Source organism: Scomber japonicus, chromosome 12, assembly GCF_027409825.1.
Source record: "Scomber japonicus isolate fScoJap1 chromosome 12, fScoJap1.pri, whole genome shotgun sequence".
Taxonomy (NCBI): Eukaryota; Metazoa; Chordata; class Actinopteri; order Scombriformes; family Scombridae; genus Scomber; species Scomber japonicus.
This window is the reverse complement of record NC_070589.1, coordinates 33,587,806-33,602,781: the sequence shown is the minus strand read 5'-3', so window position 1 is coordinate 33,602,781 and position 14,976 is coordinate 33,587,806. Positions and strand designations below refer to the sequence as shown.

Sequence of the window (14,976 nt, the reverse complement as noted above, 5' to 3'; positions counted from 1 at the left end):
TCTCTAATGGGATGGTCGTGTTGCTCTGTGCAAGTAGGCAGCTGATTGTTAAGAGGTTAGACATAACTAAATAATAATAATCAGGGTTAATAATGTCGTTTAGTTTAGTCTTTCTGACCCTGGTGGATAAAAGCCACTTCAGGGTTACTGCATTGACGAAGTAAAGCATGTTCTCTCCTCTCTCATCACAAATAAAGCTTGCGATGATACAACATTTGAGTCATGTGTAAACCTTATTGGAAACATAAATAATGTGTAATGTGTGTGTTAAAATAGGTCTAACAAAAATAATATATTATCAATGGAGGTTTAAAGGAAGCTCAGTGATGAACAGCTGATTGATTAAAGAACTAAAACAAGCAAAATCGCAGGTATGGTCCTCAAATTTAACGTTTTTCTAACTGTCGAACTCTGAAATGACTCAATGACTCCCAGTTGTCTTTATTCCAGCCGTCGACGCCCTGATTCACTCCCACCTCTTATTTCTCTTTGGGCGCCATGTCGTCACCTCCCGACACGTTGCCCTCCTCTTCGTCATCATCGCCGATAATCCCCTTCAGGTAGGAGCGTTTGAACTCCTGGAAAAGTATCTCCTCCTCCATCTCACTGCAGACGATGACACAGTTAGAGGAGAACTTTTAGCATTTACTGTCAGCGGCACAGAAGCAGGAGTTCTCACATAGTGGAAAGGAAATTCAAGAAAGTTAGAACAATTCATGATTATTATGAAACCTTATCTTTTCTTATCAAAGACAAATATGCACGAGAGCTGACAAGAAACAAGTCTGAAAAGTCTATTGCACGATTATCACACTACTGTATCATGAGAACATAAGGTTGATTTACTTATTTGGAAAATCAGATCATAACTGAAGTGTTTGAAGCTAATCATTCCTAAACTGAGATGAGTTAAAAAAGGTCGACACACACTACAACTCTTAATCTAAGATGACTTTATTCTAGTTTCAATCATCTTTAACTTCAATTTCTGAATTTCTTGAATCTGAAAGCAAACAAGCTTAAATCTCTGTTTAAAACTAGTTCTGAGGTTTGATTTGATAGTAGCTAAAACGTATGAAGTCACATGTGATGACCTCATTGGCAGATTTTCACTTGGATCAAAGGGGACTTTCTGTTATTGTTAATAACATTGGCAGCATCAGTATATTCAGGTGACACTGCAGCAGACATTTTAACATGTCACAGAAGGAAAAACTAATCAATAATCATACCAGTATTAACATATTGATGTCACAGCAGGAGAACCACAGATGTAACATGAATTATGCTTCCCGGTTTCCCAATAAACTTTTCCAGTGAACTGGACCTGGTTGATCTAAATATGATGCATATGTTATCAAACTTATTCTTTATTATGGAACATGAGTGTTTTATTGACCTGTGAAGAGTATGTGTGACAATATAATGTGAACTCTAAAAAAGGCTGTTGAAGGTTTTTTTAACATGACCTCACTGCTGGCAAGTTAACTGGCTCAGATATCATCACATGACCTAAGTGTGTGATATCAGTTAGATGCCATCATGTAATTCTCTATAAAACTAAGGCCATCTTTAAACTGGGTGGGTGTCAGCTTTTTAAACTTCTCTCTTTTGCTGTAACTGTCTGAACCGAAACCAATAAAATGTGAGAACAAGCAAAAGCTGGAGACAAACTAAGGAAATCCGCCGATGGAGGCACAGGAATATAAACAGGAACTAAGGTGACTGAAGGCCAAAACAAAAAGGAGCTGACAAAGTGATAAAGATCCTGGAAGTTGATCTAATCCCTGGATGCACTGAACAAAAGCCACAACAATAGATATTTACACCGACTGTCACAATAAACAGAGTGTTCATCCTGAGGCACAACAAGTAGACCTGCTATCTGATCTTACAGTGAAACACCCGAGTCAGTAGAACAAGACTTTATTGATCTACTCTAATCCATCTTACCTGTCCTTCACTGCAAGCAGCAAGAGAGAAACAAGCAGAGAAAAACCAGGAAGGTTCAGATTCAGTTTGACTTTCTCTCATCTGACCATAACACAACAAATCACGTTTAAAACACACACAGTGACATCATGTGTATGTTTGCTTACCTGCATCAGGTTTAGGATGCATCAGTTTGAAGGGAACTTCCAGGCCGACCTCACTGCAACACAAACCAAACATTTCTCACTGGAACTGTTTTAACAGGTTTATTCACAATACATCATGAACAATACAAATGTGTTTGCACTGATAAGGTTCTGTTCTTATTATTATTCTGAGGCTCTACTCCTTATTTATCTTATACTGGTCCTTTATGCAGGACCTCAGTTCCATGTTTAACACAGACACTCAACATCAGGACAGTATAAAAATAACACAATCTAACAACAAAAGTTATGACTAGTCCTCTTTAATAGCTTTAAAAGTCTAAATCTTAAATATATAATCATTTGAGGCCTGAGGAAAGGTTTGAGAACCAGAAACATTCAGTCATTTTCTATCCTTAAATAAAGGGGGTCTCTATTATTGATGAAGACAAACAGACAGTGACTCACGTTGATCCCATCATCCTGTGAGCATGGCCAAGAAGGAGACAAACAAGATGAGTTTTAATTGTTGGAGAAAAGATGAAGATGATGATGATGATGATGATGCACACCGACAGAGCAAACATTGAGGATGGCAGCAGGTCGAAGCATCGAAATAACATAAGAAACGTTTCCACAGTATCATTTCACAGCTTTAAAAAGATACTTAACAAAATGCTTTAAGACAGCTTTCATTCAGAAACGTACTGTGACACAAACAGCTGATTTAGAGTCTCAGTGACCAAAAACAGGCAGCATCAAAATTTCGACTTAGTCAAATTCCAGCAACACTTGTAGTATACAACTGTCTGGATGCATATTGGTCATTGGTCCATATATATGTACGTATATATTTGTTATAATGACCCTGATGAAGGATGTACGCTGAAAACACATTGGTCTTCTACAACTTGTACACTGTTGATGCACAGGTTGGTCATCTTGGGTTTTAAGGTCGGGGCTGGTAAATCTGACTTCAGGGTTCATTCCAGATCTGAGTACAACTGGAACCAACCATTTTTGTTTGGCTACATGTTCAAATCATAAGAGCGGAGCAGGTGGATAACATTTCTCTGCTTGCATGAAGTTTTTTGTGACATGCAAGACTGTTATCCCACTGTGTAGTCACGCTAAGGAATAATACTGACACACACACACGCACGCACACGCACACACACACACACACACACACACAGACACGACTGACCCTCCAACGATGAGCTTCACCATGACTCTGTATGAAACCAGGATTCCCATCACCTCCTTCAGCACTCCTTCCTTGACACTGAAAGAGATCACAAGGTCTCATAAAGACACATGACTCTACCTCACTGACTCAGCTGACAGTTCAGTGTAGAAACGTTTAAAGAAGCCGGCTGTATCTCTGGTTGTTCACTCACATGCTCGATGATGCTAAGTTGGTGTCTTCATGCTTGAGTTTGCCGTCCAGTGCGATGCCCCGCCTCTCCCTGTTATTGGCCAGCAGCGGCAGCAGTAAGTAGTCTTTCTGCAGAGACGCTCCAGCAGCCACCGTATCACTGAGACAGGAAGAGACACACACACACACACGTCATAACACAGAAAACAACCTGATGAAACACAAACACATCACAACCAATGCAATCAACCATCGTACTGGCAGTTCTACCAATGATTAATGACGTCAGGGAAATTATCCGAATATTAAATATCCTCCTGATTCACTGAGAGGTTTTCAAACCCCAGTTCACAGCTGAATTTTAAAACACAAAGCAAGACATGATGAAATGTTCCTTCACTGCACAATTTAAATAAAGGTCAGGCTAGTTAAAATAAAAGAACCAGTGAGGCTTTCTTTACTTTATTGCAACAAAAATCATATATAAATAAATAATCATGGATTAATGGAAGCATGATATAATAAGTGTTTGCGAAAAATCAGATCTTAATATGAGTGTAATTTTTCTTTTTTAAGCTTGCTTATTTTTCAAATTTCTATTATGTTATATTTAAATCAACGTGTAATTGCTTACTCTTGCTGTTATGGAGATTAAAGTAAATCGTCATTAAAATGAACATTTAATGTGGTTAAAGCAGGAATGTCAGCAGTATATTAATCTATAAATGTGATTAAATATTACAGTATTTATGGCCGACAGCTGCTTTATACTGTATGAAAGTCTGCAGCAGAAAAGATAATGTGACATGTTTATTAAAATCACATTAAAATGACACCAGGCTCCTACAGAACAACATACACCTCCACACTCAGACTGGTTGTATATAATCTTATCCTTTTTTTTAAGATAACAAAACAGCGTCTAACGGTCTATTCTTGAAACTCTTAAACACATTACAACAACAACAACTGTATGATTTCTTGGAGAAGATGTTTCTTCTTGTTGAGTCTTTGAGGTTTTGTTTCACTGTGATTGACAGAGTTATTTCAGAGTGTGTTCATCTATCAACACATCCTCCAACCTGTGTTTGACTTCAGCTCCAGCTTTCATTATCAATCAATCTGCCAATTACTTTCTTGATAAGTCAATTAATCATTTGGTCTGTAAAATGCTGCAAATCCTCACAAAGGAAAAGGTGGAACCAGATAATGTTTGTTTTTTTTGCTCTTGTGTCCCATCAGGACTTGGACTCTTAGTTTTAGTAGCTGTTTTATTTTGAAATATTTTCTCCTTGTCTTTTCGTTATCTTTACTTCCTGTGTTTTCCCGCCTTTGTTGATTACTTAATGTGTTCCACCTGTGTCTTATTTTACTCACCTGTGCCCAGTTTGTAATTATCACTTGTGTATCAAAGTTCAGTTTCCAGTCAGTTAAGCCTCCAAAGTTCTGCTTTGTCCTGGTGTTGTTTTTACTGCACCTCCGTATTAAAAGACCTGATTTTCTCCCTATCAGTGCTAGAAAGGGTCCCAAGTAAAGGTTAGACTTTGAACTGAAAAAAACGGAATGCTTCCTCTTCTATGGAGATTTATTGACAGTTGGCATCTAGCTTAAAGGTGAGTTTGCTGCCACCTACTGGACTGGAGTGTGGATCAGAAGATGAACAGAGTTATATATAAAGAATCCTATTCCTTATACCTTTTTAAATATTTAATTCAAAAATCGAAAGCAGGGCTGAATTGATCTTAAACACAAGTGATGAGTACGAACTGAACACAGGTGAAACACATGAGGTAATCATCCAACGCAAGCTAACACAGGAAGTAAAGATAACAAAAACACAAGGAGAAAATATTTCAAAATAAAACAGGAATGTCCTGACAGGATGTGACACTAATGTATTCAAGTTTTTTTTCCAAATAATCTGATTTAACAATGTTCCACGTTCACAAAGACCTTTCCTGGTAAAATCTTCACAGGGATTTTATTTCCAGTGTAAATAAATGGAAACAGTCTTTCAGTGAAGGTGTGTGTGAAGGTGTGTATGTGTGTGTTAGTATCAGGATCTGTGAACGACAACGTCTCTCTGTCCCAGTCCAGATTCACTTGGATCCTTTGAAACTTCGTCTTCAGCTGGAGAGCCGTGGGTGGATCTGAAGCGGAGACTGCGCTGTGTTCACCGTCAGAGTATCGAACTCTCCATAATCCAGACTGTATGGTTCCTTTCCTCTCTGCGGTCTCTGTCAACACACCCAGTGCCCATCTCGTGCCATCTCCCACCTCGACGTCCCAGCTGTGTGTCCCTGAGTTAAAGCCTTCAGAGCCCAGCAAAGCAACATAGTCCCCAAACCTCTCCGGGTTTTCAGGAAGCTGCTGCTCCTCTCCTCGTCTCACACTGGTCAGATCTTCAGACAGAATGAGGTTTGGATTAGCGGTGTTTGGGTCCAGAATCACAGGAATGTAGGAGACCATCTCCTTCATTTTGTTCCAGATGTTGAAGGTCAGGTTTCCCAGGTGTTTGGCCTGGTCTATCAGAGCTCTGGTGCCTAGCCTTGGATCGTCCAGCAGGGGGCAGCGCTGGACTCTTTCCACTGCAGCCTTGTAGTTTAACATGAATGAGACGTCTTCAGCTCTCAGCTCCTCCTCTGTGGCTCTGACTGTGTGTGAAAGAGCTGCTATCTCTCTGCTCAGAGCCTCCATCTTCTCCTTCATCATCTGACTCTTCTGCTCCTCTTCCTCCCTCAGAGCAGCCATCCTGGCCTCCTCGTCCTCTTCTAGAAACTGGTGAAGCTTCTTAAACTGATCCTTAATCTGCCTCTCTGTGTGTCGAGCCTGGACCTTAATGTGTTCTGCTGTTTGATCAAACTTTGCTTTAACTTGATCAAAATCCTTCAACTTCGCCTTTAAGGGCTCCAGAGTTTTCTCAAGTTCCTTCTTGTGTTGTTGTGCAGCTTCATCGATGGGTTTGAATCTGTGGTTGGTGTGTGTTTCTGCATGCTGACATACGACACACACTGGCTGCTGATGGTCCAGACAGAAGAGTTTGAGTTTCTCAGAGTGCAGACTGCAGAGAGCCTCTGAGCCTGCAGAAGCTCTCTGATCTCTCTCTTGTATGAAGGCCTCACAAAGGTTCCTTAACATAAAATGAGCAGGAGGGAATTCCTTTGAAGCTTTCCTTTTGCAAACTGGACACTCGTGGATTGCTCTCTCTGTCCACCAGCTCTGCAGGCAGACTCTACAGAAGCTGTGGCAACATGACAGAATGACAGGATCTTTATAGATGTCATGACAGACAGGACAGCAGAGATCCCTCTCCAACATGGAAGCCATGGCAAGTAGAGGGTAGTAGTAGTAGTAGTAGTAGTAGTAGTAGTAGTAGTAGTAGTAGTAAACCGTCAGTATTCCTGTTACTCCTTTCTGCTCTGAAGATTTCAATGGAAGTTGGTCTTTCTTCTTGGTAAACTTCAGTGAGTGCAGTGGTCAGCAGTCCTCCCTCCTTCGGCTTTGGGAGCAAACTGTGAGTTTGTTCTGAAGGCGAATTCCTCCTCCTCCTTCTCCCAGAGGTGGAATAATATCAGTTTGCTGTTTTTTGTCAGGTGAGCCAAATGTTATCAGTCCAGAGGTCATTTTTATTTAAACTGATAACAGAATAACACTTAGAGACCAGAAATGTTTCAAGGTGACATTCTGTTAATGTTCAACAAACTCCATGACGGCTTTAGGTTTCATTCAGATGTGTTTCCCTCAGGTAGAGTCTGATGTACAGAAACTTGAATTTAATGATGTAATGATGTTATTTTGTAAAATGTAGTGTGTGTTGACCATTACCCAAATTCCTCGATGGCCACAGATTTCACGTAGCTGTCGTTGGAGTACAACACCACTGTGGAGATTTGATCCACTGATGAAGATGAGTGGAGACACAAAGAAACATGTCAAAGAAATTATATTTGAACCAGCTCAGTTTTCTTGTTTGTTTGATTTGACAACATTTGACAAAGTTCAAACATTTTGATGCTGTTCAGGCTTCATGGAGATGTAACTTCAATACATCTCCATACTACAGTGTTTCAATGTTTTTCAAGTACTACCTGCTCTTTGCTTTTGCACTAACAATAAACATATGAGCAATAAGTATCATGTTTACCAGAGACGATGATGTTCTTGATGTTTTTGTTGGAGCTGTTCGTGACGTTGACGTGCACTTTGATGGTCTCGCCATGGTAATAAATCTGGAAACGGGAAACAACAGCAGCAAGGTAAACATCCATAAACATAAAACTTATCTGCAATAATGGGGTTATTTCCTCAATTTGTAGTTTAAGACAAATTTACATTTTGGAAAACACTTTTATATATCATAAAACAAATGTACATTAGTAAGATACTTTTACCAAGGATAAAACAAATTTACATTTTAGAAAACAAATTGATAAGACGCGAAACACTTGACAAGCGACACAATCTTCACTGAAAGGGAATGTACCAAATACTGGAAGTGATAAAGAGGCCAAATGGTTAAGTGTTGTCATTGGAGATGGAGGAGTGACTGTAGGATTTATGAGCAATTGAAGAATATGATTCATTGGGATTTTAGACTTTGGATGCAGTAGCTGATGAGAAAGTAACTGACTGATGGCTGCTGAATGCCTTTAGTGTGAAAAAACAGTGACTGGAAGTGTTTTGAGTGTTTATGAAGCGACTCACCTCTTTGTCCAGACTGGCCTTGACATGCAGCGGTTTGTCCGACATGACAAAGTCTCGGGTGGTTTCCACACATGGTGCCTCTCCTTCGCCTTCAGGAGCGTACTGGACTTTCCTGAGCATCAGCTTCACTGAGCTCCTGTTGGACAAAGCAGAGAAAGATGTAGAAATGATAACATGCAGAGTCTGGGTGAGACTTATTACTATCACAACCAATTTTTATTATTATCAAAAGACCATTTAGATTTTAAGACATTTGAATACCTGTTTTACTGTCAAAATATGAACAATATCAATAAATCCTCCTGCTGATGAAAGGTCCTAGAACTTTAGGATCTTTGTGAATGAAATTTTAAGACTTTTAAATACCTTCTGAGGCTGTTTCTTTTGGAGGGAACGCAAATTAATGTTTTTTTGTTCTGTTCTAGACCTGCAGATAATCTGTGTCTGTGTCAACAGGACAGAAGATGAACCTGATCAGTGTTTAAAGTCTCCACAATCAATGTTTCTACCATGAAGACGTAAAGTAATAAAAACCCTGTGTGTGTTTGTGTGTGTTTGTGTGTGTTTGTGTGTGTTTGTGTGTGTGTGTGTGTGTGTGTGTGTGTGTGTGTGTGTGTGTGTGTGTGTGTGTGTGTGTGTGTGTGTGTGTGTGTGTGTGTGTGTGTTGAACAGGAGACATCTTTCCAAATCAGTTTGGAGTGAAGAACTGGAACTGCATTGTACAATTAATCTGTTTCAAGAAAAATGTAATCAGTACCTTCAGGACTGATAAGCTGCTACTCACCGTTTGCGTACTTTGGCGTCCTGGCTCTCAGCGCTGAACGCTTTGATCTCAAACTCCACAGCACATTGCTGCAGAAGAAGGGAAGAGCTGTTATCGTCCAGTGATGTGGTCACATCACATGTGGCAGATTGGTACAGTTTGACTCCTCAGACAGGCTCTTACCTTGCCGACATCGTTGGCTGCTGGTTGGAGACCCACTGAGCAAGGCAGGTTGTCGGGAAACTGAGGAGACAAAAGCACATCGTCAGTCAAACAAGACTTCTTTCTCTTTGTGCAAATGTATGCAATTCAATGCACTTCTTTAGAAAATAGCCGGATGGACTTCATTATATGTAAAGTGCACATTGCCCAAAGAGTCTCTTAGCTTAGCATACAGCCAGAAAAAAGGATTAACATCATGCATAAATCGGTCTAAAGTTAACAAAAAGATAGATAAGAGTGTTTAGGTGTTTTTACTGCTCTCAAATGTAAAAATGGGTTCAGTTTGAGCCTGAACAGTATGTAAAGGTTAAATATTATTTCCCTACTTATTGCCAGTGTAGACTTTCTAAGAGTTCCTTCATGTGAGTCTCACCTCGAAGAAAAAAGGGTAGGAGTTGTCTCCCAGCTTGCGGAGCAGTTTGGCCTGGATTCTCGTGTGGACCCCCTTCTCACGGTCCTGCAGAGGTGGGTAGACCTGGCGGGTGGACAGGAAAAGCTCCCGGCGGAACGCTATCCCCATCACATCCATGTCATCTCTGCCGTAGCGAAAGATGCAGGACAGGGTGACGAACACTGGAAGGACAAACAGCTCATTAATAAAACCTCCTGAAGGCTTCCTGTGTTCAGAAACTCAGCATTGATAACCATTTTAAATCCAATCTGTACATCTGTTTATTTTCATAATATGTATTTGTCCATTCGAATTTTGTATAATTGCATAAGTTTGTGTTTATAGCATTAACACACTTTTCTAGAGACAAGTTAGTTTAGGCTACACATACAGTACGTTTGTGGCATTAGACAACTCAGTAAATAAATCTGCTTATGTCCTTATTTATTAATTAATTAAGGTACAAATCCAACATAAGAAATGATGAAAGTAGATGTATTATGGTAGTAGAATGCATGAAAATCTGAATAACTACTTCTGCGTTTCTTGAACCTTTTAAAGCTATTTTCAGTAAATATATTGATTATAATGTTCAGACGCCTAGAATATTTCCATGTGGTGCAGCAATAAAAACATGGAGTCTATTGTTTGACCATATGTGACGTTGGCAGACAACGCGCAGTTAAATTACTTTGATAACCTTTAAGCTACTTAAGAGATCTTAAGGGATAAAGGCTAAAACATCCATAAAGGCTCCATGTGACTTACTTTCCCCTGTTGGACTTTATAGAAAACAGATCAGAGATGTGTGAGGATGGAAAAACTGTCCATACATATTAATGAAAGAGTGTGTGAGGTGAGCAGTAACAACATCCTGTAATATTGCTGAGAGACAACAGTATGTGGATACTGACCTTTCCTCCCCTGCAGAGCCTCAGGATCAATGAGGATGACGCCATCTAGTGGAAAAACAGAAGGTCAAAGCTCTTAAGGTGATGAAAATGGAATTTAAATTTTTTTTAAACTGAGTTCAACCCTTTTAGTAACCTGGATAATCAGAATATGTCCTCCAACAACTACCTCAGGACACAGATAAGCATCTCTAAAGTTGTACCGTAAACAATATGAGTGAACTTCATACATTTTAAATGTGTTCAGAAGCCTCCAGTTTCTTATCCAAGTAAAAGGATTTGACTTGTTTATTATTCAGTCTGAAGTTCATCCTATTACACAGAAAACTGATGTGACTACAGTCAAATCAACACTAGAATAAAAAAGTGTAACATAGATTAAAGACATACAGAGTTCATGAGTGAGGAACTGCGCAATGTGAGGTTCCTCCTGCAGGAAGTTAAGCATTTTATGACTAGCATACATACTTTTGATACCATTTTGATATCAGCTTTTTATTTCATTAATTACAATGAAAAATAAGAACATAGTTAGAGCACATATACTCTTTTGTGATTTCAGAAGCTAAACATTAAAGCTAACATTAAAGACCAAGTCATCATTTTCAGACTTGTTACAGACCATCATCAGACCTGCACTGACTAAAAACAGTGACGGAAGATTTTGTAAAACCATGAGATCGTCAGCACTGACCAGTTCATATTTAATGAGTAAGCCCCGCTGTGACACACTGTGTGTATGATGCTTTACTGTCCAAGGATGTTTGTTTTTGTGTGGACAAACTTACCCACTGGATCCACGGAGTCCCCGTGGTCAACAAAGTCTCTTTTCCCCATGTAGACTCCGACCTGAAGCAGGAGAACAGATAGATTGATGACATTAATCTATGGACTCCTCATGACATCATAGACAGAGACAGTTTAAGAGCCAAAATCCTGCACTGTTGTCTTGATGAGCTGATTAATGAGCTGATCTGAAGCAGAATCAGAAGCTTTTTCTCTCCATTTCTTCCTCATTTTGTGTAAGTGAAGTTGTATTTTGATGTGTTCAGCTGGGCAAAGTGCTGTGCCTGCTCTGTAATCTGACAGAAAGCTGTCAATCACAAACATCGCTCAGCTGGCCATACACGTTGTGACTTTGTGTTGACCTCCTGCTGCGGATCAGTCAGACGAGCAGCTAAATCGCTTTACAGAATTAAATTCAGTTGCATATGGAAACTTCATTGAGAGAAAAACATTTATTGATCTTAATGTATGTGATGTCACTATTATAAAGCGATGTCCGAGGGAAGACTTGGTGAGTCAGAGCAGGTTAAGGATCATGGGTCAATGCCAGGTGCATCAAGCATCTGATCATAAAAGACTAAAACGCATACACAACATTTTCCTCAATAGCTCCGATAGTATTTCTAAATGAAGAGGGTGCAAAAACACAACATGCAAGAGGACATTACAATAATCACAACAGTTACAGCAAACAACCAAATAAAGGATTGGTAGCTATCATAAAGTGCTGCTGAGCATTGCAGTCAAGGTTTAGTGCAAATTAAGCTCATTTACTGCATTTGGAATAAAAGATCATTTAAACCTAGTTTTACTCTGGAGGATCTGTATCTCTAACCAGAAAGGAGAACAAATCCCTCCAGTAGTAGTCAGAGCCAAGATCAACTGTGCCTTCCACAAAACTTGTCTGTCATTGATATCAGCTAAAGACAGCTGCAGGCTACTTTAAAGATACTGAACAACCAAGTCTTGTTTTGCACTATGAGATTCTCCAAATATCCTCAAATAAAGTTGGTTTCATTGTCATGTTTTGTTGAGGCAGTTAGTAACTAGTTACATTACAGCATTACCTTCTGAAAAAAGTAACTAGTTTGAGAACTTTTGCATTACCGAAAGTGAAAACCTCTTCATAATTCCTCATGCATGTTGTTTTAGTCCAGACCTCCTTTAAATATAATGACTGAACCATCATCACACAGCCAAGCCTGACCCATAATCTGTAAATGTTTACACTAATGGCAGGAAGGACACACACATAATGTCCCATTTACAGCTTTTTTTTTTTATTGGCCTTTTTAGTGGCTTCGCAAACAGATGCTCACATACAAGTTATAAACTACACACAGGCCTTTAAACACATCTATCACTGCTACAGGCCAACATGCCAACATGCTCTTGTTACCCAGGAACAACTTACATGTCACTGTTATGTTCTTGCTCTTATTTCCTCGCACAAAATCAAAATAATAAACCAAAAACGTAGTAATGGTGCGAATTTGTGGCGGATTTTGTTTTCTTGTGGCAAAAGTTACAGGAGTAGATAACGGATTACCTTTCTAAAAATGTAACTAACAATCTGATTACTTAAACTAATGCATTGGGAGTACTTAGACAACTTTTTTGATGTAACAAGTAATCTAACACTGAATATGAGACATTGAGGTCTTAGCAGCAGTTGGCCTTGGAGATACTTGGTGACCAACGACTGCATACAGTTACAGAAAGTCCTCAGTGTTGTTATCAGGTCTGAAGCCAGCTGTCTAGAAGATGTACAGGTGACTGGACTGTTAGCTAACAAGGTACAGCAGCTGGAACATGTAGTTTTTAACAATCAACATCAGACTGTGAATAGCTGTTATGATTTAAACCATGTCTGCAGGTCCTGTGAGTGAAATTATTGAGATGTTTCACTCACCGACTTGTCCTTGCAGATCTTCTTGAAAACAACATTTTTTGGACTCATCTTGGTGCAGATTGAGGACAGCGAGTCAGAAGTGCCTGAGAGAAAGAAACAAGACAAAAGTGCATCTTTAAAGACTTAAAACAGATCATCACAGCTCCAATCATTTGTTTCTCTTGACAATTAATGTTTAATGAATGCTACAACTTACTTCTTTAATGAGCTCTATAGTGGGGCGTGATTAAAGGATTAGCTTGTGGTTATTCAACACCTAATTACAGGTCAGTGGTCCAGAATAAAGAAAGCTTAATAATAATATATCCATAACATACATCCAACAGTCCATCATGTGGCTTAACTAAACCTACATATACATCTTTCACAAATCATTGACTAACCATTACAATTGGTTGTCATGGTGATGCCATTGTTCCCTGTGATAAGGCAACCCTGTAGACCTGAAGTGACTTTCCAACAGAGAGATGTATGTTTTCCTAACTCTAACACAGAGTCTGAAGAGAGTTGAGCTCACTTTAGATTTTTAAGACACAAAAACACACAAAAGGCCACAAATCTTTCTACAGCAGAGATGTGTTTTTTAGTATCAGAATCACTCACCTGTGTTGCGAAGTGGAGGGTGTGTTGTTGGGTCAGAGGAGGAGACGGGTGTCGGTCAGAGAAGCTCTATATGTAAATACCTGCTGTCCGTCACAGCCTTCCCTGAGTCCCTACAGCCAATCGGGTGACCCAGTTGTGAACTTTGACCAACCCTCACTACTCAGTGCTTTCAACCCCCACAAACCACAATGGACCGAGCAGACTGAGACTTCCTGTGAATGAGCCGACTGAGAGGATTGAAGCAGGTTCCCCCTCAGTCAGCACAACAGGGTCAGATTAGAGAGAGAGAGAGAGAGAGAGAGAGAGAGAGAGAGAGAGAGAGAGAGAGAGAGAGAGAGAGAGAGAGAGAGAGAGATGATAATAAAGTGTAGACTGAGTGCTCAAAGCCCTGAGATGAGATAGGCATGAATGCTGTCCCCCTAAATTAACATATAAACATCGTCAGTTCAGTCACTGTTCAGGTACTGAAACTAATAGAATATAATATACTTACTTTATTATCATTGTACTGGTGTATACAATGAAGTTCAGGTGCATCATAATCATTTAACACTTTTAATGTCTTTTTATTTTGCCACCTGTTGCTTTTATATTCTGTCTTGGTTCATTTTATGTTTCATGTAAAGCTATCAAAGTTATTAAAATGTTCTATACAAATACTTAAATACATTTGCCTTGCCATTTTTCTGAGTGTAGTGCAATATATAAGATCTCACACACACTAACAGAATCATTTGCCTAATATATAGATATAAAAAAACTACTTTTAGAGGCATTGGGGCATCTTTGGGAACTTCCACTTGTTCTTTGTATTTTCAATCTGTTAATGGTCTAACACTCACCAATTAAAACTAAACTGAATTGCAGATAAATTCAGCTTTGTTACTTCCTGTCCTGCAGCAGCCGTGGTTAAAGAATGAAATTAAAAAGGACTTGATAATAAACCATATTTAGTGTCACACATTCTTTCATCCTTTTCAGCTTCTACAAGTCAAGGCTTTCTCTTAATACCTGAAAAACTAAGACTAAGACTAAAAACTAAAAACTAAAGAAAATTTCAAAACTATAATAACCCTGGTCTCAATGAGATTACCTGTATAAATAAAAGTCAATTAAATGATGATATCGCATTATAAGTGAGTATTGTACAGTGTTTTTGTCTATGGGAGTTGTGCTTCCAGTGCAGAGTTCATATGGTGATGAGTTTTGGGGTAAAAACCTGTTTCGG

At 39.2% G+C, this 14,976-nt stretch overlaps 1 protein-coding gene across 1 annotated transcript; it reads right to left on the bottom strand.

Moving 5' to 3' along the window:
• Positions 1-467: 467 nt before the first annotated feature.
• On the bottom strand, positions 468-13,193 carry saga (S-antigen; retina and pineal gland (arrestin) a). The gene is made up of 15 exons (XM_053329533.1): positions 13,146-13,193; positions 11,236-11,296; positions 10,451-10,495; positions 9,519-9,718; positions 9,107-9,166; positions 8,945-9,012; positions 8,161-8,296; positions 7,601-7,685; positions 7,282-7,354; positions 3,479-3,616; positions 3,286-3,363; positions 2,547-2,561; positions 2,100-2,152; positions 1,954-1,963; positions 468-606 (listed from the first exon to the last, which is right to left on the bottom strand). The coding sequence occupies exons 1-15, from the start codon at positions 13,191-13,193 to the stop codon at positions 480-482; spliced, it is 1,197 nt and encodes a 398-aa protein (XP_053185508.1). The 3' UTR covers positions 468-479.
• Between the last annotated feature and the right edge of the window lie 1,783 nt (positions 13,194-14,976).

What these genes read in the sequence shown, in the direction of transcription:
- saga (XM_053329533.1), bottom strand. Translation starts at nt 13,193, where the DNA reads ATGAGTCCAAAAAATGTTGTTTTCAAGAAGATCTGCAAGGACAAGTCG. An exon ending in CAGCCAACGATGTCGGCAAG is followed by an intron (nt 9,013 to 9,106) that starts GTAAGAGCCTGT and finishes CTTCTTCTGCAG; the next exon opens with CAATGTGCTGTGGAGTTTGA. An exon ending in CAAGAACATCATCGTCTCTG is followed by an intron (nt 7,355 to 7,600) that starts GTAAACATGATA and finishes CATCTTCATCAG; the next exon opens with TGGATCAAATCTCCACAGTG.